Source organism: Centruroides sculpturatus, unplaced genomic scaffold, assembly GCF_000671375.1.
Source record: "Centruroides sculpturatus isolate CEXI.00-Female unplaced genomic scaffold, Cexi_2.0 scaffold553, whole genome shotgun sequence".
Lineage (NCBI taxonomy): Eukaryota > Metazoa > Arthropoda > Arachnida > Scorpiones > Buthidae > Centruroides > Centruroides sculpturatus.
In genome coordinates this window covers 109,732-136,262 of record NW_019384837.1, presented here as the reverse complement: position 1 = coordinate 136,262, position 26,531 = coordinate 109,732, and the positions used below count along the sequence as shown (strand labels likewise).

General features: G+C 29.7%; 2 protein-coding genes across 7 annotated transcripts in view; one reads left to right on the top strand and one right to left on the bottom strand.

Moving 5' to 3' along the window:
- The window catches only part of LOC111630230 (transcription elongation factor B polypeptide 3-like), a 91,016-nt gene extending 71,799 nt beyond the window's left edge, over positions 1 to 19,217 (top strand). The window contains exons 8-12 of the mRNA XM_023374296.1: positions 42 to 139; positions 5,120 to 5,221; positions 7,480 to 7,558; positions 10,830 to 11,057; positions 18,749 to 19,217. Of these exons, the coding sequence (XP_023230064.1) occupies positions 42 to 139; positions 5,120 to 5,221; positions 7,480 to 7,558; positions 10,830 to 11,057; positions 18,749 to 18,813 (572 nt within the window). The 3' untranslated portion in view covers positions 18,814 to 19,217. The remainder of the gene's footprint in view (positions 1 to 41; positions 140 to 5,119; positions 5,222 to 7,479; positions 7,559 to 10,829; positions 11,058 to 18,748) is intronic.
- Positions 19,218 to 20,284: 1,067 nt separating this feature from the next.
- Positions 20,285 to 26,531, bottom strand: part of LOC111630235 (beta-mannosidase-like) — a 35,624-nt gene continuing 29,377 nt past the window's right edge. The window contains exons 6-12 of one of the 6 annotated variants that reach the window (XR_002757480.1): positions 25,927 to 26,065; positions 25,297 to 25,431; positions 25,060 to 25,224; positions 24,855 to 24,956; positions 24,588 to 24,762; positions 21,550 to 21,888; positions 20,285 to 20,830 (exon numbers count right to left, since the gene is read on the bottom strand). Coding sequence is in view for 2 of the 6 variants with exons in the window: in XM_023374302.1 (XP_023230070.1) it covers positions 24,206 to 24,483; positions 24,588 to 24,762; positions 24,855 to 24,956; positions 25,060 to 25,224; positions 25,297 to 25,431; positions 25,927 to 26,065 (994 nt within the window). In the remaining 4 variants the exon portion in view is untranslated. Of the gene's footprint in view, positions 21,889 to 23,881; positions 24,484 to 24,587; positions 24,763 to 24,854; positions 24,957 to 25,059; positions 25,225 to 25,296; positions 25,432 to 25,926; positions 26,066 to 26,531 lie in introns of those variants that run through there. The other 5 variants (XR_002757479.1, XR_002757481.1, XR_002757478.1 and 2 more) reach the window with 5 other exon arrangements.

Sequence of the window (26,531 nt, the reverse complement as noted above, 5' to 3'; positions counted from 1 at the left end):
ATGAATATTTGATTTCATGATTTAATTTTTTTTTAATATAGCACTTGCATATACTGGAGGCGTTCCTTATTTTCTTTTAAAGCCCGTATTACAGAGGTGTAATCCAATACAGCTATATTCTTTAGAAGATTATAATCCAGTAAGATTATATTATCATTAAAGTATATCATATCTATTAATATGAAATTTCAATGTTAAATACATTTTTATTAAATATCATATATGCCATATTTGCTTACTGAATCACAGATGTTATCATCAATCATTTAATATTATCAGAACTGTCATGTCTCAAAATATTTTAGTTAAAACAAATTTATAAACTTTGCTTCTTGTAATCAGAGTTTTGGTTATAGTTATCATCATCTTCAGATACATATACATTTTTAAGTTATCTTTATCAACTTAAATACTGTAAGGTCTCTTTTTATGCAGATTATTTTTATGCAATTTTGAAGTTGTGCGGTTTGTATTTCATTCAAAAATTTCTTGGACAAACATACATATAGGCTTGTTTAGGAAGCCCGCGTATAGACAGTCTCCAAAAATCATGGAACGCTCAAAGCTCACTCCATTTATTCCACTGACATATAACGTTTATGGATGTAAAGGACAGCTAGATCTATCTTAATCGCTTTAGTTCCTAGCAATTTTTGATATAAATGTGATTAAACATAAAAAATACTTAAAACTGAAAAAAAAACGAAAGAAATGTGTTAATTTTGAAGAAAAAGCTTCAAAGTTTAACTTCCTTTGTCTCGCCTTTAACACCTATGAGTCATTGTTTTCACATCTGGATGACCTTGAACACAGCTGGAGTTGGATTTTCCGGGGCATTCTCATAGATGTTGTGGGAGGACAAGGGTTTAAAGTAGGGTGAACACTAGCTGGCTGTATATTTTTAAATATTTTTTAAAATTTTGGAGACTTAAAAAACATTCCAAAAATTTAAAAAAAAAATTTAAAAATGGCCTTAAGGACCGTGTTTTATGTAATGCTATGTAACCTGCCTGAGTTAACTTGGGCGAGGAACTAAAGGGGTTTTAATTAACTCTTCACATCCATATGTCAGTGATTTGTTTTTAGAGTGAGCTTTTGCAATTCGGGGATTCCCCTTGTACATGATACTTACCATCGACAAGTCGCTATTACATCATTCTGAGTTTCGCATTGAAAGGTATAAACTGTAATTGTTTTGAAATTAAATTTTATTTTAGCGGTGTTTTGTTCATTTTTATAATAAGTAGCGAGTTTAAATTTTGCTGATTTCAAGTTGCAGTAATAAGCAGCACATTTTGATTTCTGGATTGAAACGTATAAAGTGAGTGTCGTAAAGTTTTATTTTTCATTAGAAGAGGTTTTTGCCTTCTCAATATCGTAAGTCTAAATTTTTCTAATTTCTTTTCTAAGATTTTACTTGGCCCAATGGAGAAAAAAAAAACATCAAAGACAATTAATTTTGTTGGAAATGAAAATTGCAATTTTAGATCGCTTGGCAAAAGGAGAAGGATCTACGGCGATTGGAAAACATTTTAATTTAGGCGAATCTACTGTAAGAGTAATTAAGAAGAATGAAGTCGCAATAAGAAAATCTGTCATTTCTGGTACAAAATTAAGCGCCAAATTATCATCTTACTCAAGGGATGTATTATTAGAAAGAACAGAAAGAGCCCTCGCAATTTGGATTGAGGAACTAATTCAAAGAAGAATTCCTGTAAGTGGTTATTTAATCCAGGAAAAAGCTCTTCTGTTTTATGAGTCAATGAAACAGTCAGAGCCATCAACTTCCACTTCCCAGGCTGGTAAAGAATTTTCAGCTAGCAAAGGATGGCTAACCGGGTTTTTAAAAAGAAATGCACTTCATAATATCAAGATTACAGAGGAGGCTGTGTCAGCAGATGAAGGAGCAGCAAAAAAATTTCCACAGGAGCTAGCAAAAATTATTGAAGATGGGGCCTATTGTGCCGATCAAGTATTTAACGCTGATGAGGCGAGGCAGGACTGTATTGGAAAAAAATGCCTAATCATACTTACATCGTAAAGGATGAAAAAACTGCAAATGGACATAAAGCAAGTAAAGATTGAGTAACATTATTACTTTGTAGCAATGCATCAGGAGATCAGATGTTGAAACTACTCATAATAAATCGATATCTTAGACCACGTGCTCTAAAAGGCAAAGATTTAAAACAACTGCCAGTTTATTGGATGGCTAACCTGATAGCCTGGGCGACAACAGCTATTTTTACAGAATGGTTCAATAATTGCTTTGTACCAGAAGTGGAAGCCTATATGAAGGAAAAATCTCTCGATTTTAAAGTTTTATTAATTATTGACAATGCACCAGGTCATCCACAGTTAGAACATCCAAATGTTCAAGTAGTATTTCTTCCGCCCAATACAACAAGCCTTATTCAGCCATTAGATCAAGGCATAATTGCAACTTTTAAAAAATATTACATTAAGTGAACTTACCAATTCATCTTGAGTAAACTAGAAAATGAGTCCTTAACAGTAAAAGACGTGTGGAAGCAATTTTCTATTTTTGATTATTTGATTCATGTTGCATCTGCTTCCGCTGAAATAAGACCAACAACTTTAAATGCCTGTTGGAAAAAGGTTTGGCCAGCATGTGTAACAAGCAATACAACCATTCAAACATTGACACTATCAGATGAAATAATTTGGCATATGAAATTGGCAAAGATGGTTTTAATACCTTCAGCCATGATGATATAGATGAATTGTTTGTGGATGATGCCTTAAGTGACAATGATATTATTGATCTAACTTTAGATGTCGTCATAGGTCTAGAAGGTGATAATGATGAGGAAGAAAAACCAACCCCCCTCACTGCAAAATTAATTCGAGAAGGTCTTCAACTTTGCAGTAAATTAGAAAATCATTTTCTTATTAATGACCCAATTCTGAAGAGCCTTTAAATTATAACGTGAGCTGCAGAACTGCATGTCTGGATATTGTGAGCTACATAAAAAATTAGTAGAATCATCATCGCAAAGTTTAATTACTAATTACATTGTCAGAAAAGAAAGAGCTACACAGAACGAGAATGAAGTTTGTGAAAATCCATCGCCTTTACCGCAAATATCTATTGCAGAGACAGTCTCTTCTGATGATGAAGGTGATTTGGAACCACTTTGCAAACGGTGCAAACCATTATCAGATAGCGATAATGATTAAAAAATGTAAAACTATATTACTTTTCAATAAAATAAACTGAATTAAGTTTGAATACAAGTTTATTTTAAGCTTTTATATGAATTTCTTTCAGACATTCGAAGTAATTTATTAAGCAGCCTATTTCTTTTAATTTCTGCAAACTTTTTTATGCAGTTTTAAGTTAATTTTAACTCGTTGTTTTGGTTTTATACGATTTTAGAAAATTACGGAACGTATCCCTATTTTTTCAAGGCAAGTAAAGTCTTTTTTTATGCGAATTTTTTATATGCGCTTTTCTGTAGAATGTATCCACTGCATAAAACGAGACCTTACAGTATGTAGATTAATATGCAGTTTTTATCAGTTATTCTTATCAATCTTAACTAGTGCTTTAAACATTAATCATTATTTCATCATAAAAAAAGTAGCTTAAATTGCTGGAATTTTTTTCTTTACTTAAATGCTAGAGTATTAAAGATGGTAGCAGCCAAACAATATTAAATGAATTACATAATAATAATAATTAGAATAGATAAATTTTTGTGTAATATAATTTTTAATAGTTTAACATAACCTTTTAATGTTAGTAAATAAAATCAGAGTTTTCACTAATCTAGCCATATTTATTTACCCCATTTATTGTTGTTACTCAGTTATTGTTATCACTATAGGCAAGTTCTATAGTGATTACCATAAGCAGATTCTGCTGTATCATTGTCCATTATCTTTTCGGTATGAAGAAAACTGGTAATCCGCAAATCGTTAGTTCAATTATTTAGAAATATGAATAAAATCTATTTTATAAAAATAACTTCTTTTTAAAATACACTGTTAATTTTTAAGTATTTATACAAAATTTTTATTGTTTTTAATATTTTAATGTAAAATTATGACACATTTGTATGGCTAATAATACTCAATTTTATGTTCAGATGTTTTTTTAATTTTAAAATATTGTTTAACAAAAGATAAAATTATTTCTTCAATATTTAATATATCTTATAAACATTATTGATTTTATTGATGAAGTTGTATGATTTCATAATGAATTTTTTGAATGAAAAAAATGAATAAATGAAAAAATATTATTACACAAGATGATGTCACTACTACTGTCTATTTTTAACACAAATTATCAACACTATAGTCAGTACTTTTAGATTTTATTTGAATAGTTAAATTTTATGAAATAAATTTCAAAAAATTATTTAAGATTGACATTTTACACATTTCCAAAGCCATATTTTGAAAAATAAATTGAATATAATTAACAGAATTCAATAAATTTTTAATATTATTTCAATTAAGCATCAGTTCTTAATTTTATTGTTAAGTTTGTAGATAAAAATAATCTATGCTGTATTCATTAGATTTATAAGTAGATAGTAAGTTTGTAATAATTTGCTAATTTTCTAAATTTATTAATATAAATAAACATATAGCATATATTATAATATTATTATAAATTCTTTGAAGAAGTTTTCAAAAAAGCCTGCAAGTATAACTTTGTATGTTGATTCTTTTTTCTACTAATTTCTTTACATTTAGTATATTATTTTTTAAACTAATATTATAGATATTTTGATTCTGATAGATAGATAGATGACATTATAGATATTTTGATTCTTTTAAAAGCTTCTTAATTATGAATTAATGCAAATGTTAAGGCTATTTCTATAATTGGTCTTTACAAATAGTTATCAGTTTGATAGAATCATTAGTAAATAGAATTTTTGTTTAGACAGAATATATAATTTGTCAAACTTTTTTAAAATTTAATGCTTTACTAATTTAGAAATGTTTTCCATAATTTAGAGCATTCCATTTAGTCAAAACAATTAATTTAAAAATGAATTTTACTAGAGTATTTTTTAAACTTTTTATTATATTTTAATTAAAAAAAAAAGTTGATTCTTATATAGAAATATTTTATTATTAGGATCTTTTAGAAGATACAGATGAATTATGGGAAATACACTGTAAAAGAGAATTCAGAAATACTGAACCAGATGAAGATGAAACATGGCGTGAATTATACTTGGTAATGAATTAAAATATTATTTAATTAATAAATTATTAAATATATTACTTAATAAATATAAATTAATTATACATTATAAATAATTTTAATATTTATTGATTGATATTGCTATAATGTTATTGCTTAGAATAAAATTTAATTTATGTAAAGTAATAAAAAAATTTATATGTTTTTATACATTATGATTGTATCATTTAAAAATTTGCTGTTTTCATTTATATGTTTATATATTTTAAATAAATATAAATATTTAAAACAATGGTTTTAATAACCATTGTTTTTAATATTTTTGATTTATGATAGGTATTTGTGCATAGCAATGTTTAAGGCTGATGTCAGACAAGTATGATTTCACATCTGTCATTTTTAACATACATCACAGGAATGTAAAAATGTATGGGAGCAGTCATACATGGATGCAAAAAATGACACTAGTGCTGCACAGATGGCCAGCTGGATCATCTGTGATACTTTAATGACAGTGTGTTCCTGGTGTGTGTTGGGATATACATTCTGTTTACAGTCGTCAGATGAGTGCAAAAAATGATGGATGTCATAATATTGTTTTGAAGGAGTACCAAATTGTTGTTGTTCCTGCCGAATGTTGTACTGTACCAGTGCATTTTAAAAATGGATATCAATATGAGTAAAATTAACATACAAGTTAGTAAGCAGCCAGAATTGTGAGACACTTTATCTGAACTTTATAAAGACAGAAATAAGAAAACGGAAGGCTGATTACAATCAAAGGATGTACCCAATACTGCTTACATCTTTTTTTTTTTTTTTAATATTTCTGTATGTAATAAAAATAAACCAGTAATGAGTTGCTCAACTTTCACAGCAACATTTAAAATTTTGGTGACACTCTTCTGTTATCAAATTTTATTAAAATAACTTTTTATATTTCTAACTATTATAAAATGGCAAAAAGATTAATTTTGAGGGCAGGGATGAGTTTTATAAGAAACTGTAAATGCTGATAATGAATAAAATTGCCATTAAGTCCAACCCTACTGGAGATAAACACAGTCCCCATTATCTCCCCACCTCCTCAGCCTTTAACCACTAAAATTCAATAGCATAAATCCCTCTAATAAACAAACCTCCCTACAAAAAGTTCAGAAATTTTTGACAAAAAGCACAGGAGTTATTAAGCTTCAAAGAGGGTAAACAAATTGTGCCCCTCCACATTAATATCCGTACATACAGAAAAAACCCGATTGTTTTTGCATTTCTCGATGTTTCAAGGTACCCTGAGTACAAAAATGTAAAAATCTTTGGTGGGGTCATTTTTTGACTGATTGCCATACTTTCCCTTTGCTATAACAGCCAGGAAATTAAAAACAGAACATCACAATCTATTAGATTTATGTTGACATATGTACGTCTGAAATAAAACTGATAAATAATGCACACCATATAATATAGTGCTCATCTGACAACCAACTTCATGTGAAATCATGAGTTGTCATGTCCATGAATTAAAAAAACAGTATCCATCTATTTTGATGTTTGTCTGACATTAGCTTAATGTTTACTAGATTAGTATTCTATTGATATATCTGAGAATTTAATAAAAAAATTTTTGTCTAAAATAGGGGTTGGTAAACAGGATGATGATGATTGTGATTATACTAATAAAAATATTTATTTTGACTCATTAATTTTAAAATATTTTTATTTTCTTACTTTTTCATTTTTTATATTAAAATTTTAATATAAATTAAAGAAAATGAATTGTGTTCTTCATCGTAAATTATAAAAATAATGTTCTATATGTTTATTTCTACAACATGAAGCATGAACAGGATCATAAAAAGGAGAAAAGGTGGCCAGACTGGCTGGACTATCCAGACCTATTACTACAGCATTAATGAGGAACTAGTTTTGATTTTATATTCTTAAAAGTTTTACAATACTTTTAAGAATATAAAAATTAAAAATTTTGTAGGACTGAAAAAAATTGTCTTTTTTTTTCGTGCACCTTATTTTAGTTTTGTGCATTAAGAATGATCTGTATGTTTTGACAAATTCAAGTACAAATTAAATAGATTTCTGTTAAGAGATTTTAAAAATTAAAAAACTTAATAAAAAAATCATTATTTTTATGCATCAGAAGAGTCAAATGATGATAATTATTATTTTTAATTATTTATTATTATTATTATTATTATTATTGTTATAAAAATAATGTATGATGTGGATTAAATTTTATTATAAAATGAAGACACTGAAAATCTTCTTTATTTTATTAGCGTAAATATGATGAAAGAGAATCAAAACTCAAAAGTGTTACAGCCAATATATCTGCTTCAATGGCCAAAGCTACTCAAGGTAATGTTTTAATTATTAAATATGCATATTTCATATGAAAATTTTTCTATATGCAGAATAAATAATGAAATATATTAAAATTTTATACTTTTTAAATTTGGAAATTTCAAGTACAGTTGGTAAATTAGAATTACATATGCATAACTTCAAAGAATAATTTTAAAAATTTTAAAAACAGTTTTAAATATCTGTTAGAAATGACAAGAAATGAGATTATCATATTTGCTAATTTCTTAAATGGTTAAATATAGGTAATATATGGTATGGTAATGTATATGGTATAAGTATATGGTTGATTATTCCACATCTTACCCACAAATGGTAACTTATAATATTATATGTAAGTTACCATTTAATTTAACTGAACAAATAGTTAGTTATGAAAAAATTCTTTAAACAGTTTTGAATTTTTCAAACACAAAATTTTACTTTTCTTTTCTAAATCTCCAATGTTATTTAAATTAAAACTTTTAGTGGAAAACATGGAAAATTGTGAAAAAATTTTTTATTTCGTATTTTGGAATTTAATATTTCTTTCAGTTGAAGTGATGTGTATTTGTATCATATCTATATTTATTACTACATTATATCTGCATTTTGTCCATGCTAGATTTTTTTGAATAATTGTAAATAAATAAATCAACCTCAGCAGAATAATTCAAAATCATTCTATAGACACTTTTTTGGCTGCTGGGATTCGCTTTTATTTAACAAACATTTTCAATCTAGTCTAATAGGCCATCCTCAGGCTGCAATTTTTCTTGGAATATCATAACCATTAAATATTGTTTCAAAATGGAATACAATAAAAGAATAATAATTTTTTAAATATTTGAATATAAAGCAAAAATAACTAAAAATTAATATAAATAATTAATAATAGTAAAATGTAAAATAAGTAACTAACAAAAATATACAAAAATATATAGCAAAAATGAGGTAATTACGATCTTCTGACAAACTCATTTTTTACAATGTATCTCCTTGCCATTGGGAAACTGTCCTCATCTCTTGCATTAATGCACTTATCTTTCAACCTGCTTTTGTATATATGTTTATATCCAAAAAATGCAGTTGTAGTAAGTTTTTTGTTCTATTTTCAACTTCAGCCCATCTTTGTTTCTGTTAACCTTATCAATAAATTCAGTGATGCCTTTGTTATTCTTCCAAATTATGTGCATACATTAGAGATGCAGATAATTTACCAACAGAATGGAGATACATTGTAAAAAATAAGTTTGTCAGTAGATCATAGTAATTATAGTCTACTATATATTTTTATATATTTTTTGAGTTATTCATGTGCATGCGGTATGCGGAATATCGTCATGGATGCACCGGACACCCCAAGTTATTTGCATTTGCAAAAATTCACAAACAAAACCACAAATTTGAGACCGGTTGTGGATAAAGCCAAGGCCCCTACCTGCATGTTAGAAGTCTCTATGCACAAAATGATCATGCCACATTTAGAAGGATACAGATACACGATCTCTAACCCGGTGGAATTAGCAGAGCTCCTCAAGCACACTGAACATCCCAGCTTTATCACGGTCCTGGATTTCCGATCACTGTACCCTTCGATCGAGATTCCTCCTTGTTTTTGCAACATCAGGGACTTACTGTTTACAATCTTACGCAATGAAGAGTTCCATCAACAAGTTTTAGAGTTGTCCCACTTGATTTGTTACAGCTCGATTTTTCAATTCGGCAGACTTATGTACACGCAGGGTAAATGGGGACCCCACGGGCAGTGCTGTCTCTGGGGATCTGTGTGAGTTAGTAATCAGACAATTGGAGAACAAAATACTGCCGAATTTCCTCCAAAACATCATAATTTACAAACGATACGTTGACGACATCATTATTCTCTGGAGAAACTCTCCAAACATCACCCAATTCTTGGATCAAATGAACAACAATCCATACAGTCTTACTCTTGAGGTCGAGCAGCACAGCCACTCATCAGTGCATTTTCTGGATTTGAATATTGACTTTGGAGGACCGATCATACACACCTCCGTGTACCGCAAACCATCAGACAATCCAACTTATATCCCGGCAGACTCTTGTGACCCTGTCCAATACAAGATGGCGGCGTTCAGGACTCTAGTTAAAAGGGCTCACACACACTCTTCTACTCAAGGGGCTTTAGAACAAGAACTATGATAACTATGCGAAGTGGCCAAAACAACATGGATACCATAACATCATACAAAAAATGTTGAAACAGTTCGGAGAAATGATGTCTCCTTCTAAAAGAGCTAATTCAATAAATGCCAACCAGAAGGAGGATAAGCAGAGGGTGTCGATTACCTACAACTCGCTATTGAAATCAATACATAGTAGAATCGTACGGCAGAGGGGTATCTCCCTAGCCTTCAGAAGATGCCCATCTATATATGATATTCTACGTAATGGAAAAGACAAATCTAAGGAAGAAAGAATGCCGGGGGTATATAGAGTGCCACTTAGGGACCATCGTTTTGGCAAGGACTTAATTTACATAGGCTCAACAAAATGAGCTGTTGGGATCAGATTGAAAGAACACATGCGTGATATTCAACAAAATAAATGTACCACTTCCTTATCAACTTACGCATCTGATCCAGAGATAACTGCTGACTTTGCAAATGCTAAATTAATTACCACCTCCTCATATTTAGACCATCTGAAATGGTTGGAGCAAATAGAAATATACAGGACATACAACACTACATCACCTATTAATTCCAGAGATGAGATCTCTCTTTCTTTGGCATGGCAGGCCCTAATACAACAGGAGGATTAAGTGAATCGTAAACCTAAAAGAAAGGAAGTAAATGGGTTGTGTGATATGTTTTTTTAGGCTTAACAACAAAGTTATTCATAAAATCTTTGAAAAAGATGGAAAATATTTAAATAACTGTCGATATGATGTAGAAACTTTGATGTTCAGAGCTATAGGTTACGTGATTCCATTCTATCTTCTCGATTTTTAAAAAATCGTTCCAAACGAATATTTTTCGTATTTAGTAAATTTTCAAACGATTTTTACCTGAAGAAGGACCCAGGAGGGGTCTGAAAACGTTTGTACTGTTAAATATTATTTCGCATCGGTTAAAGGTTTTTCTGAGGTATGTGTTATTTAGTTAAATCCGATGTGCAGATGATAATTATTATTAAATAAATAATTTTATAAAGTTTGAATGATTTAATTTATATGATATATAGATTGATTAAAATATATTATTGTTTCTGAATATCATTTTTTTCCTTATCATTTTAACAGTTAGGCAAACTAAACTAGCCTATGTGGATAGTGTTGCCAAACCACCGAGAGATGTTGCAAGAAGACAAGCTAAACACGGCACAGGATTATCCATAATCACACCAGTAAAACCTGGTCAACATAAAATAACATCACATTCTAGTAAAATTTCAGTAGTTAATTCATCATCATCATTGGCAGCACCATCATCATCATCACTATCATCATCATCATCTGTACAACCAAGAAGTAAGATGTTAGATGATAAAATTTTTTTTAATTTTTATATATCATTTAAAAATTTTTCTTTTTGGTGTCCTTCTGTATTGTTTTACTTATAATGTGAAAGTTAATATTAGTTGATACATACATACATATAACAATTTCTTCCAGAATATTCTAAATTATATAATTTAGGCAGTAAGACAGGCATCTTGTATTATCTTTAGACCAAATTATTTTCTTTTTATCAATTATTGTCTAGCTTATTTATAACCAAAAATTAAAATCCACAGAAAAACAAAAACAATAATAATTAAAGCTAAAATATGAGAACAGACTAATTTCATTAAAATTATATTATATATATATTACTGTGAATGACCGATATCTGGCAAATGTCAACATTCTCCAGTGAATATCAGCATTCACACAGTCATTTCGTGTATGTAAGAAATATTTGCTAAATATCATTATTTCTCACTTACACTGGCAAATGTCGACATTCAGCATGCACTGATGGTGAATGTAGAATAAAAATATTTTTATTACATGAAGACAAAAATGCAACTTTTTAATATGTCAAAATAGAAGAAAGCTTACGTGTGAGAATTAGCAGTGGGTCACTGGTTAATCCCCAAATGACCACTTAATCTGCACAGGTTGGTAAAACCCGATCTTGAGGTTGTTGGATGGCTAGGAGGGCAAATTGAGTGGGGAGTGCGTTGGTAAGTCGACAGGTTTCCTCGGATAGACAGGAGACAGGTTTAACGATATAACAAAACATTTATTATATAACTATATAGTAAATACACAAGGCGATAACAAGATATAGGTTAAATGCAGTTAAATACAACTAAGAGTAATGCAGCTAACATAAGTTTACTATACCCAAGAGGGATGCACTAATAGCTTTAACAGCTAGTCTGAGAAAGAGAGTTCTCAAGTGCTAAAACAATGTAAATACCTCACATGTTTGATGAATATGTTCCTTAATGGGAAGTTCTGTCATATGTCCTGGCGATGGAAGTTCCATTGTATGTCCTGTCAAACTGGCGTATGGAGACAAAATGCACAGTTACAAGTATACTTCCGAGAGATCGCCCTGAGCTTCCGGGGATTTGAGCTTTTATATCATTCGCGTGGGAAAACTGACATGTGATTGACTTTTGTTGATGACAGTGCATTCTTCACACCTAGGTGTAAACTTTCCCGTCAAATTGTTATACAATTGGTGAAATCCGATCTAGTTCAAATTCTTTGGGTTTTTTCCGAGGATATTTACAATTAATAGAAAATTTAGATTTTTTTAAGGGGCCCATAAAAATCCGCAGGCTCACATAAGTAACAGAACATGTAAATAAACTGTTGAACCTATAATGAACAGTACATTCTAAATCATTAAAGAAAATAATTAAAATAAGAAACTTACATATAAATTATGTGATTAATTAATGTTATACAATCTTATTTATTGCAACAACTTAAACTGTTATGACACTTTGAATTGCACAAGAGTCCCTTGCTTTTACAACAGCATTTATTCATGGAACACTTCTTTTTGCAATGACAACGTCTTTAGTCTTGCCCTCCACTTTTTGAATTAGCTGCAGCTGCTTCTCTCAGTGATATTTCTTGAGAAGGAATCTCAAGAAATATTGCTGAATATGGAAAGTAACTTTTCTTTACAAATTACAAACTGATTACAGGTATAAAGCTGCTTGAGGTACCATTTTTGTTTGCTAATTTATAAAAGTCAGAGTCTTCTATTCCAACAACAACCACCAACACATTTCGGGCATCTGTATGGCCACGGTTGACATCAGGGACTTGTATTCATATGGTATCACCAATTTGAGCAGAAGGAAACGGTGAAGAATTTGACAACAGACTGTCACCTCTATGTTGACATCATCATCTTGGGTGTTGTTTCGACATCCACCAAAGCTTATCTGTGCTTGTCGACATATGCCGGCAATTGTTTGAATGTATAATAATATAACCAAATATTTAGTCTTTCACCGACATATTTTGTATGTGTTGATATTCTCTAATTTTGGTCTTTCACAGTAACATATATATGTGTGTGTGAGATGTGTTCCATATAAAATTGTCATATAACATTTTTTATTGGAATTAGAATGTATTATGAGAAAAATAATTTTTAAAACTACATTATATGATTTTGTAATAAAATACACAGAATGATTAATTTGTCTGTTATTTTAAATTAATTCATCTTTTAATTTGTGAATATTAATTCTTGAAACCATTTTTGTTCTTTTTGTAGTACAGTGGGTGACCTGTTAACGAACATAATCCGTTCTTAAACTTTGTTCATTATCCGAATTATTTGCTAACCGATTATCAGTTTACCATAGGTTTTTATGGGAATTTGATTAATTTGTTCCAGAGACTCCAAAAAATAAAAAATTATACTTTTTTACTACATTTATATGTAATAGTAAAAATACGTATATACAGTGAAAACTGCTTAGGCGACCACCTGCATTCGACGGGCACCTGTGAAAACGGGCAAAAATTTCTGGCACGGAATAGTTTATCCATAGAGCAGGGGTGTCCAACCTTTTTGTTTCTTTGGGCCACATTGGAAGAAGTCATGGAGTTTTGGGCCATAAGTATAATATAGCCTATATACTTGTGGCCCAAGTATATTTTGGCCCAATCCTTAAATATACTTGTATATTTAGGATTATATACTTGTATACTTGTATATACTTGTATATTTAATNAGCTTTATTCCTATATTTAAACCTTCTCATTATCATTTTATCTTTTGTCCTTTCTCTCCTTTTCCCGAATTTGAGTCTATACTCCTTTGAGTCACAACTTCAGTTTTATTTAATATACCTTCCTCATTCACACATTTTCAAGTACAGTATTTGAAAATGTTTCCTTTCCACTCAAAATTAAAATATGTATAAAGGTTTACTGCTTTGTGAAACGTCTTTTTTGAATTTGTGCCGTTCAAATAAATAAATAAAATAAAATAAAATAAAAAATCTGTCGGTTTTGTTTACACGTTTATTGGGCCGCATGCGGGCCGCGGGCCGCGGGTTGGACACCCCATCCATAGAGTCTTCGTATAAGTTACCTGTATTAAACGACCACCTGTGTAACGCGACCTCGGGCATCGATTTTTGGTCCGAAACAACATACAACACCTGTAATAAGCGACCACTTTCGCGAATGTATTTGGTCTAAACTAGTGTAAGAACCCATCTCAACAACGTTTCCAGTTCCTAATATAATGAATTAGTCTAAACTCTCGTTCGAACCCATCCCGAGCACTTCTCCCACCCTTGAAATTAGGTGCAGATGTTAATAAATTAGTGTAGCAACAAAAGAAATTCATTTCAGTTTGTAGGAAAATGTCCGAAATGCAAAGTGCTGTCGTTACAAGATCGAATTAAAGTTATCACAACAGTGATTAGCGGCGAAGTTTAACTGTGGGAAAACAAAATTTATTTTACCCTAGACCTACAGTATTTTCCTTGGGGATGTAAAATATTGTACATGATACAATTAATCGGCTGATCTCATCGTTTGATAAAATCTATTTTTATTTATTTATTTTGAAGCTCATATACAGTACACGTGCGATAAATAGTTTCTGTATCAACCTACCTTATTTCCACGATATTTTTAGAAAAATAATATCCAAGTAATTTTCGCAGGCAAAATATTCAAAAAACAATAAACGCATTAATGCAAAAATCAGTTTTACTTCCTTTTTCGATTCCGCGATTGTAATGAAATCGTATAATGAGAAAAAATAATAAAATCGTTTTATTATTAATTAATAATTTTTCTTATTGTACTTAATTAATTAAGAAAATATTAAATATTAAAAAATACAGTATTTTTAAAGTTAAAATAAGATTAAACTAACGAAAACCAAAAGCAAAGTGATGGAGAGATAGGACGCGCTTGTATATTGATGACGTAATACACGTAACTGAGGAGCGAACGAAAAGAACCGAGTCGAATTAATTAAGTCGGAAAAAAGAAAATGTGCATTATAATCGAGAAAATGCGAGTATTGTATTAATCTTTATTGGTGTTAAATCTGTCTTATAATATCATGACGACTCCTGTAAATCGGGTTATCCGATAAGAATAAAATACAATACCAATATAGCCATACCGTTGAAAAAATTCGCTTATTTTTGCTCACCTCGTGTTTTGCTTAGTAGAAATGGCTAAAAAGTGCACAAAATACGTACGGAAATACGTTATTACAGCACCACCTGTATTGGACGACCACCTGTCTAAAAGACCACTTTTTGAAGGAACTGTGGGTGGTTGCCATAGACAGGTTTTACTGTATGTAGTCTTGCGTTTTTATTAGTCATGTTTTTTCTGTTTTTGGGGGTTAAAGAATCTGTCCAATGTCGGTTGCTTTTCTCATTTCTTCAGGATTTTTCGGAAGTAATTAATAGTATTGTAATTGTAGAGATCCCCAACCCCATTAAACTTATTCTGGTTTGGATGCCACTTGGATGATCGTTGTTCTGACATCCTCCCACTTCTTCAAGAGATCTTTAGTAGCAGATGTTGACATTGGTCCTCTTTCGTCTTCCTCATTTTCAAAAGAAAACACATCTCGCTGAGTTTCTTGGTGTTGTTCATTTGAGAGTTCTTGGAGTTCTTCTGTCGTCAGATCAGTTTCAGGTTCCATTATGAGCTCTAATGCTCTTTATTTCTCAGATGTGATTTTCATTACTCCATTAGCAGCTTGAGACTGTAGACCTGTGCCTACTGTATTGTGCCTACTGTAGACCTGTTCAAGCCATACTGCCTAGCAACATCAGACATCTTGTGCCCACTTTCTACCTTAGCTATTATCTTTTACTTGGCTTCTTTGATGAGCACAGTTCTTGACACTCCTCTTTTTAGGCTCCATAATATTATCAGTTTCTTTTTTAAATAAAAAGTTCAGAAAAACACTTACAAAAAAATTCAGAGAACAGAAATCGACTCGCCCACAAAAAGTTATTTAATTTCAAGGCCTGGATGAAATTCAAAATTTGGTATTAAAATGTTAACGAATATCCGATGGGATAGTTAAACTTTCACCTTTTGTAAATAAACCCCAATGCAAAACTTAACAAGTGCCTGTCTGACAGTCTTGCAAAGACTATAAAAAATTATTTGTCAGAAAGGTAAACAAAAAGCTGGAATTACAAGGGAGAGTTTCAAAATTTGGAGGAATATTATACTATCTGATTGGTATCGGGTTGAGCGTCGATGTTGACGTCTCCCGCACTCTGAAAGGTTTCGAATTGTTACCTGAAGACAAGAGGAAATCAATCAGTATTTGTTATTTTCCATCACTTCTTTTTGTGTTTGTTCAGTAAAGTGTTCATTGTCCGATCATAAAAATCTTTCACGAAAGTGTTCGTTATCTGATCATCCACTGTATATGACAATATTGACAAGTTAGCTCAAGTGCTGATTTTTCTGAAATGGCTTTTTTGTAAAAACAAAAATAAAAGATGTTATTAATATATACAGAAAAAAATGTACTGTCTCTTGGCATTAAATTTTTTTACATGATGAATTAAATACATACGAGTACCCTCGACATTTCAAAATGTCATCCTCAAGCAAAGAAAGAATATACAAGAAAGTTGACACTTAAGAACATTTTTTAAACCTAAATGTGTAGTAAGTTAGCTTATTGTAAAGAGTTTTTAAAAATCACTATTTGAATCTTGTATACAGTCGACCCCCCTATAACGTACGTTCCTATAACGATAATTCCTATAACATAGCGAAAAAATTGTAGAAACTTTCGTATAAAGTACCTCCTATAACGTCGTTTCGCGACAAGATTGATAGAGTCTGGACCAATAGTGGATGAGCAGCCGAACTACTTTCCTCCGACCCTGCGCCACGCTACGGAGCGGCTAAATTGAGTTTGCTATCGTCTGTTTAGTATTATATATAAATTATATATAAATTAGGTACTGTACATATAATTATATATTAATTATATATAAATTAGGTACTGTATATATAATTATATATTAACTTAATTTATTGTAACTTTATTATAATTATATATATGCTTTCTGCCGCCTGGCAACACGCTACGGAGATTTTAGGCTAGTAAGTTGAGTTTATTATCGTCTGTACAGTATGTAAATTAGGTACCGTAAGTCTAATACAGCACTAATTTTATACATTTCTTGTGAAAGAAACACTTCTTATTCAACGTCCATAAAAATTATTTATATTAATGATGTCTCCAAAGGTCAAGTTATTTTTATGCGAAAAATTCGTTATTAGAAATCGCGGCCGTCGTTTAATGTGCTGTTCCGCGATGAAAACCAGCTTTAAGCAACGGCGTAGTCGAACGGTACACACTCGGTAAGTAATCCTATAATTTTTTGTTTATAGCATAGTTTATACAGATTATTCCCAAAAAATTATACGTATTTTGGAAATGTTGAGTCGAATTAGTCTAGAATCGGTTAATTTTATAGAAGAAAACCTTTCGAACAGCCTTAGTCCGTAAAGTTCCCACCTATTGGGCTGCGATTGGCTCATGTATTTAATTGTTCCTACAACGTAAAATTCGATTAGCGTGGAACGTATCTAAGCGTTATAGGGGGGTCTACTGTATTTGTTTTTTGCTTCAGGATAACATTTTGAAATGTAAGAAGTATTTGCATGCATTTGATTCATCAAAACATAAATTTAACACCAAAAGACTGTACATTTTCTTCTGTATACTATATTTGGCATCATGACTATATTAAATTGTTACAAATATTCATTATTTTTAATGGTAGTTAAATTTTAAAGCTGTTTAAATTTCCTTTAATTGTAATGTTATAATTAAAATCATATTTTGTGTTTTATATATATATAAATTGAATTTAGTGAAATTAGTTCTATGAATAACACAACACTGGGGTGTATTAAATATGTACTGTATGAACTGATGACCAGTATGTGACGAAAAAACAAAAGAGAAAGGGGCTCAACTAAACGCTCCTTGGGGGTCAGATTACAGGATCACCTTGTGGACATACAACATGCAAGAAATACCACTGCCCTTGTCACATACCTCATGGATCCAGATATCGTGATCCATGGCGTATGTGACAAGTCTGGTTAAAGACCATCGTGGTGGTCTTTAACCAGACGAAGTTCATCCTCATTTCAACCCGCACGGAACACCTAAGATGGTTGGAGGCCATTCACATATATAAATCTATCCTTACAGCCACATGCATCAATTATAAAGAGGAGTTGGTTTTATTGGTAGCCTGGCAGGTACTGATGGACACATGTTTAAATGTCAAGATCTGCTATCCATGTGAATGTGCACGTGTGACATGGGAAATATTTCTCAAGCACCAGATTTGAATGATTCATCGAATACTGTATTCATATTCCAAATGTTTTATGTTCCATCAGAATTCCTTTTAACACCTGAAGAACAACTTGGGAGTTTGAAAACATTAGTGGTGAACTTTCTCTTTTGTTTTTTTCGTCACACATCAGTCATCAGTTCATAGGGTACATTGTTTAGTTCTATGAAGCTGTTATGGTCTAATTTCACTAAATTAAATTTTTATTTAAAAAAAAATACTGAGTTATTTAATATGCTTACATTGATATATTTATAATGCGCACAAACAATTTTTATTATGTAATTATAAATTTATTTTATTTTATTTTTGCAGAACCCCGTGTTGCTCCATTAATGCAAAAGACACTTAAATTAATGAAACAACATTTTAGGAGATGAATTTATTGTGTGAGATAATTTTGAAAGACAATATTTCCATATGTTGTTCACTAAGTTGAAAGGAAGCTTGGCACTGGTATCAATTTTCAAATAAATAAAATGATTTTAGATTTTTTTTTTTCCATTAGAAAATTGTATATATTTTTACAAACACACATTGACGCGAGTCACATTGTTTGTAACATATTGTACATCCATACCTTGTGTTGTTTTTATGGCATATTAGATGTAATGTATTACATCTGAGTCATAAAAAATAGATTGAGATTTATAATAATGCAACGTTGGAAGATAATTTATTTGTTTACTATGTTAATAGCCTTATTGTAATCGAGTTTACTTTATCACAATCATGGCAATTTTGATTCTAAATGTAAAGAAAAATGACTATATAATGTAAAATTTTATATTTATGGAAGTAAATTTGTATTAAAAAAAAGCTTTTCTTATACAAATTATAATACGACAAAAGAATATTTTAATAATCATTGAAAACTATTATTTGCTATATTATAATCTACACATTATGAAGAGACATTTAATTTTCATAAAAAGAATGAATAATAATAATTTGTATAATTATGCACTTTTTATGATCTGTCAAATTACATTATTTTGATCATTTTTAATAATAATTCATTTTATTACCTAATAATTTGTGAAGTTGTCTACTATTCCTCTAGTTCCACAGCTTATATTATTATTATTTTTTTTTTTTTTACTATTAAGAAATATGTCATCCCTTTTATTTTTATCATAAAAAAAAAGTCAAATGTGAAATGTTATAATATGGTACATTTAAAGTTTAAAATGAAAATTATATGAATAAATGGCTAATGTTATGGTACCTGGTATAATAAGATTCAAATTTGAAGCCAATTATCATGCTGTATAAATAAAACTTCCATATTGTAACAAAACTGCCATTTATGCCATTTAAAATAAATTAAACTTATTTTTAATAATTTTATGATTGATCTAAGATCATCTGAAATGTATAGGGTATTAATATACCTTGTTTAATTAAAAGTATATAAACATTAATAGGACTTTCAAAATAAATTATTGTATTTATTATATTTTCTATGCACTGTAAAAATTATTTTTTTAATTTTTATGGTGCATTATTCTTTAGCAGCAGCAAAATTTTTGTTATAGAAATAAAAATAAAGCATTAAACCTTTTGTTATTTTTCTTGATTTATAATTTTTGCTTTATTAGTTTAATTGCAACATAAATTTATTAACATTAATCACATTTTAAATTCTTATGTTATGTGGTTGTCACAATGCCATATCAGGACTGACACACACTACTGTGCATTAAAGGACACAGAAATCAATGGTTGTTAAAATCATGTGCAAGTGGTTATGCTTGTAGGTGGTTGGATTTGGGATGGAAAAAGTTTGAGACGGTGTACCCAAAAGAAGTGCACTCAACGACAGAATTTCTAGACAAATACCCATTTATTTATATAAGCTTATTTACACATATGTACATACTAGAGTTAACAGTAGAGAAATCAAATAGCATCTGTATCATTCTCTATTAAGTCATGTCAGATCCCTAACTGAGAGAGAGAGTTTACAATTGAAATTGGGGTTGATAAATACATTAGAATTTTTAGAGATGAACCCTTTCTGGGGACTTCCAGAGGTGTGACAGGTGGTGATTGTGGATGGGTGATGTGTGGCGCTGGAGAAGTTCCGAAGATTAGGTAGAGGTACAAATGTTGGTAAGATGTCCCTGGACGAGGGATAGCTTTCCAGATACGTGGATGTCTTCAAGATTAAATCATCCAATATCCAAAATAGTGGAACGGCAGGAGAACTGAGAAGGTTGAGGCTGATAACCGACTAGATAGCGAACCTTGACTCCAACCGATTCGGGATGATCAATGAACACACTGTCTGTTGTCATCAATCCCTTTCTTTTATTTTGAGGTCTTGGTAATATTACAGTCTATATCCAATAGATGAATTCTGGTTCCTGGTGACACATTCAGAAGATGCATTGCCTTTGAAAGGAAGTGAATTCAGAGAAAGATAAAATCACATACTTCACTCTTTATTAAATGTTGGAAAAAATTATAAAATTTTTTTCATATAATATGTGAAATTTAAACATTATTCTTTTAATAGTAAAATAGATTTTCACTGTGTACGTACACAATAAAAATTTATTTTATTACTACTATTACTTGGCGTGAGTATAATACTAAAACTATATTATTCTTTAAATAATATATATACAGGGTGTTTTTTTTAAACTGATGGTACTCAGAGACATCTGTAGAGCAGTCTAACAGCCGGACTGTCGCCAAATTTGGGAGAGTGACTAAGGACAACACGGGAAAGAGATTCCACAAAGAAAAAAAGTAGTACCTAAATTCGCCAGTATGGATGGATTTGGCACTGCTGTAGTGAAACAACTAAAAATTTGCATAACATGCTGGTAACACCTCAAAATCCAAATTCACAATGACGTGGTCAACAGCAGTGCCACCTAATTTGAGCTTAAAAGACAAGGACAAAAGTTTGAAGCACATTCCAGACTTCAGCAGAGTTCAACATGCAACTTTTGTTACCTCAGCATGAGTTGCTTGTGAAACTTTATCATCTTAACCAATCGAGCATACCGGGCACTCTTCATGAGTTTAGAACCCGTAACAACCTGCATAGAGGTCCTCTATCAATTAATGTATTGAAAGACTTGATAAAGAAATTTGATCCTTACCATTCGGCCTGGTAGAGGGTAAAACCAGTGTCTGCACAGACAGTTAGTGATGTGATTGCACTCGTTGAAGGTCCTAACCCCATGTGACTTTTTCCTGTGGGCATCATTCAAGTTCTAGGAAAATGCAGTTTAATTTCATAATTCTAAATATTTGGGAAAGGAAGAAATGAACATATTGTCTATGTATTAACTGTTGGAATGTACAGGTATACCTCAACTTACGTCATTCTCGATTATACGTTGTTTGTCAAAAAAGTATATGGAAAAATAAAAATCAAGTTTAAGTCATTTCATTTGACTTTACATCTGTCCGCCACATATACTGAAGTCGTAATATCACTAGAAAAGCGTTTAAAGCACATAAAATCATATTAAAATATATACATTTACAAGTATGTACTGTATTTACAGTACATGCATTCGTAAATTTGGATTACTTTTTTCTGTACTATATTAAAAACTAAAATTTGTTTGTTTGTAAGCTTAAAATAGATCCTTATTAATCATATATTATTAAAAATGCATTAATAAATAAAATACAGAACTGGGAATGGTAATTTATGGTTTAGCCTAGTGACAAGTGGATTCGGAGACAAGTAAATTCGACTTACATTGCCTCTCCTGGAACCAATTACCAACATAAGGCGAGATATGCCTGTATATATATATTTTCTAACAGTTAATATAATCCATATGATTTTTATTTGGTGGTGATCAGTAGCCATTGCTTGCTATTAGAATTTCTATTAAAGAGGATGATTTGGTACAACTCTACAACTTACAATAGAAACAAAGATGATGACAAAATTTATTTGAACATGTTTGCACTACATCAGTCCTATTTTTTTTCTTATTCTTCTGCTAATCAAAAGTTTGATGGTCAACTTTCTAAATTCTACTAAAAGTTAAATATTTAGATACTAAATAATTTTATAAATGAAAAAAAAAAAAACAGTTTTCTCTACAAGTCATAATAAAGTATTTTCAAGGATATTTTATTCTCATCTTGAAAGATTTCCGGAAAGAAATAAGGGGAAAAACATTTATAGGAAAAAGTTACTTCTGATTCAAATGTAATTGCAAAACTTTTAATTTCTCCATATGTCAAATTACAAAAATTTAAAAATGTTTGTAGTTATCTTTGACTTAGATGTAATTATTTGTAAAGAAATCACTTCTACTCATCAATTTAATGGTTTCAACAGTTTTATGTTACATCTGCTTATTATCAAATTACAACATAGTTGACTTTTGAAAATTATTTTCAATGTCAATGGAAAAACGGTCCTATCCAATTCTCCATTCATGCCTTTTTAGATATGTTAATTTTATTAATATAGTTATCTTCAGTACTTTTGGAATGAAAAGGGTGCAAGGGGACTTTTGTTTCACCCTGTATAAATTATTAAATACAGAAATAATTTTTTCCAACAAAATTTATTTAGGAACACACAATAATAATTTGTAAAAAATTACTATATTATTTTCAAAATGATTTATATTCAATTTATTAGACTTTCTAAAAAAATTGTTTACATCTTTAAAGAAACCATACAGATCAAATAATTATTTTTAATATAAAATCAATAAAATTTGGATCATGATAACTTTGTTGCAAATAGCAAAAAATGTATTTAGTTGTATCTGTTTACAAACAGATTGATATTGAAGAAAGAAAAGTCTACTTAGGTTAAGGCTAAATAAAAGAAAAGAGAAGAAAAAGACATTAAAGCAAGAAGAAAGCACCAGGGATGACTTAGGTAGATGAAAAGGGACAGGAATATAGAGCAAGCATTAGCACTAAACAGTTCACAATGTGACAGGAAAAAAATATGCAGTTTCTATGCAAGGGAGGGCCAACAGTCTGTTCTGTTTCAAAGCAGATAATTTTACAATTGGAATGCAGCACATATAAATACTAACAAAAAGTTGACAGGACAGAACTTGTTCAGAACAACAAAATCAAAGATACAGTGATGGATCAACTTGATCCCCCCAAAAAAAGTATAAAATATACAAGTATCATCCATATCATCATAGATGTATGCAATTTTATAAGATGCAAAACAGAAAAAATCTTGCAATCAATTTCTGTATAACAAGATATGTTCCAATTACAGTGATTCTTGAATTTGAAGAAAAATATTTTTGCTCTCTTTATTAACTTTAATAAATTGTATTAGCATTCTTTTATATTAGCAGTTATGCTAATGCAAAAGAATATATAAAAGAATCAGCATTCAAATAAAATAGAGTTTTTATTGCTAATTAAATGAAACAATATTATTGTTAAATATTTTTATACAAACAAATGCGACCGCTATATTTTTATACAAACAAATATTTTTATACAAACAAATTTTGTTTGTATAAAAATTATGATAGTAGTGTAGTGTGATACCGTCTTTCAAATTTGCAATGTGTCCTCAACAAATATACGTTCTGTATATTTTTATACATAACCTACTTTGATACTAAAATTATTTAATATCTTTCATATTAGTGTAATTATAGATACAAAAATATAAATAATTTTACATTATTCACTTTAAATATTTCATTAATTTATATAGAACAGGAATAAATTTGTGTTAACTGGTAGTTATATTATTATCCAATATATGCAATATAGTTTGTATTAATACAGCATAATAATTTATAATTCACCAATTATGCATCTTTTTAAATTAATTTTGTTATTTAGTTCATTTGAAGAACTATTTATAATTAATGTATCCATCTGGACCATTAAAATTGCTAATCTTAAAGCAGCTCTCCATCCTTCAACTTTAGATTGAAGTTCATCATAAGCAATAAATATTTCATTCAAATTTTTATCATTTATATCCACAACCTTACATATACTGTGAATGTAATGTTCAAATCCTTCTGCTAAAACTTGATAAATATCCACACGTTGTAAGTATTCATCACCTTTTTAAAAAATGGTTATTATGATTAAATCTTTCAGTATCTGAATTGAAAAATTATTTGTTGTAATAAACATACTAATAAAATAACTATATAACTTTGCTTACCACAATGATTTTCAGCATATTGGTATAATTTTTCCATACAGATCTTTTCAATTTGGCCATTTCCTCTAAGAATTTTTTCAGCATTGCAGACATGAGAAAGACGATTAGCCAAATGCCAAAATTGATGTTCCAACTGACTAGCTGCTTGTAATAATTCATGGTAGATGACTACAGTCTGAAAAATATTACTATTTTTTAATAAAATGATAAAATTACAATAAAATTTTAAATTTTATGTTAAAAAAAAACTATAAATGATTTAATTACCTGAATGAAATTATTTGCAACTTTAATAACAATATGCTTACATCCATTTTTAACATCTTTATTTGTGTGAAGTTCTTCCATTGTAACTGAACAAGTATTTATCTAAACATCAATAATTTGATATTGAATTTATTTTAATCAATAATTGATATTGAAAATTAATTTAAGTGATTAAAATAACCACCTGTATTTAATATATACTCACATCTCTGCTATTGTCCAAATATGACACAATGTTTGCTTTAGTACAGTCAGAGAGAAGTTTTAAAGTTGAATAAGGAACATGTTTAACGACAATAACTGAATTTTTTAAAGAATAAATTAGATCTTCATTAACTCTTCCTTGCACAAGCAATAAACTCACTCTCAGCTAAATGTTTCAATAAAACAATATTAAGTTTATAAGAAAAGTTCTACTCTTTTATTTTGAAAAAAAAAATACCTTTTTAATGGTGTCTATGACTCTTTCTAACCATGAATCATTTGTAACAGGAATTTCATTTGTAATATTTTCAATACTAACTTTAGGTGTGAAACCAAGATGAACATAATTTGGAATAACATCACCACCAACAAGCTGATTTAATATTTAAAAGGTAAATAATTTTTATACTTATCAGTATTTTATGGAAGGACAGATTTATTTGTGGGGTCCCAGGGCACTTACAGCTGTGGAGGTCTGTATAGTGATTAATACTCGTGCATATTCTACTATAGCATTCTCTACTTTAAATTTATATGGTATTTTTAAATATGGTCTGTTATATTTAATTTCCTAAATATGGTCTGTTATATTTAATTTCCTAAATCATTTTTTACTTTTTTTTTTTCATTTACATTTTTATTTTCTTTATGTGGAGGTCCCTGAAAATGTACCAGGATGCCCACCCATAAATCTGTTCCTAATTTTATGATTATGTTATGATAAGAATATTTATTATCTGTTGAAAGAAGTTCAATTTAAATATTTAATAGTAGTTAAATTTTTATAATTGAGATTTTTATGTTTAAATAAAATGTTTCAAGGAAATTAAATCATTTATATGCATATAAATAAATTAAAAACACTTACTAATGCATTGTAAGATTTATTTTCACTGAGAAGAGTTCTATAATTTTCTTGACATTTGACTACAATTCCATCAACAACAAAACTGTAACTAAAACTCTGACCAGGAATGGTATATGTCATGATAAATTCTTTTTTAAATCTATGCAATTAAAAATTGATTACTTGTTTAAACATTTTAGGAACATTGAAAGATTTGAAGAATTATTGTAGATTAATTAATAGTTCACTGCACTTAAAAGTTTTGTGAATGTTTAAAAAAAAAATAATAAATATCAGATATTTGAAAATAAAAATACTGTAGACCCCCTATAACACTAGATAATTCTGTGTTATATGAATTCCATGTTGTACGAGTCACTTAGATTTTACAAATATGTGAGCTGTTCACAGCCCAGCATATGTATTTGTAAAATCTAAGTGACTCGTACAACATGGAATTCATATAACACTGAATTATCTAGTGTTATAGGGGGTCTACTGTAATAAAAAATAAAATAAATTTATTACAAAATTTATTTTATTTCATTTAATAAAAACATACCAGATGATTGTAGTTAAAGTATGCCTAATCAATGTTGTCTTGAGGGATATTTAGCAGTCTAAAT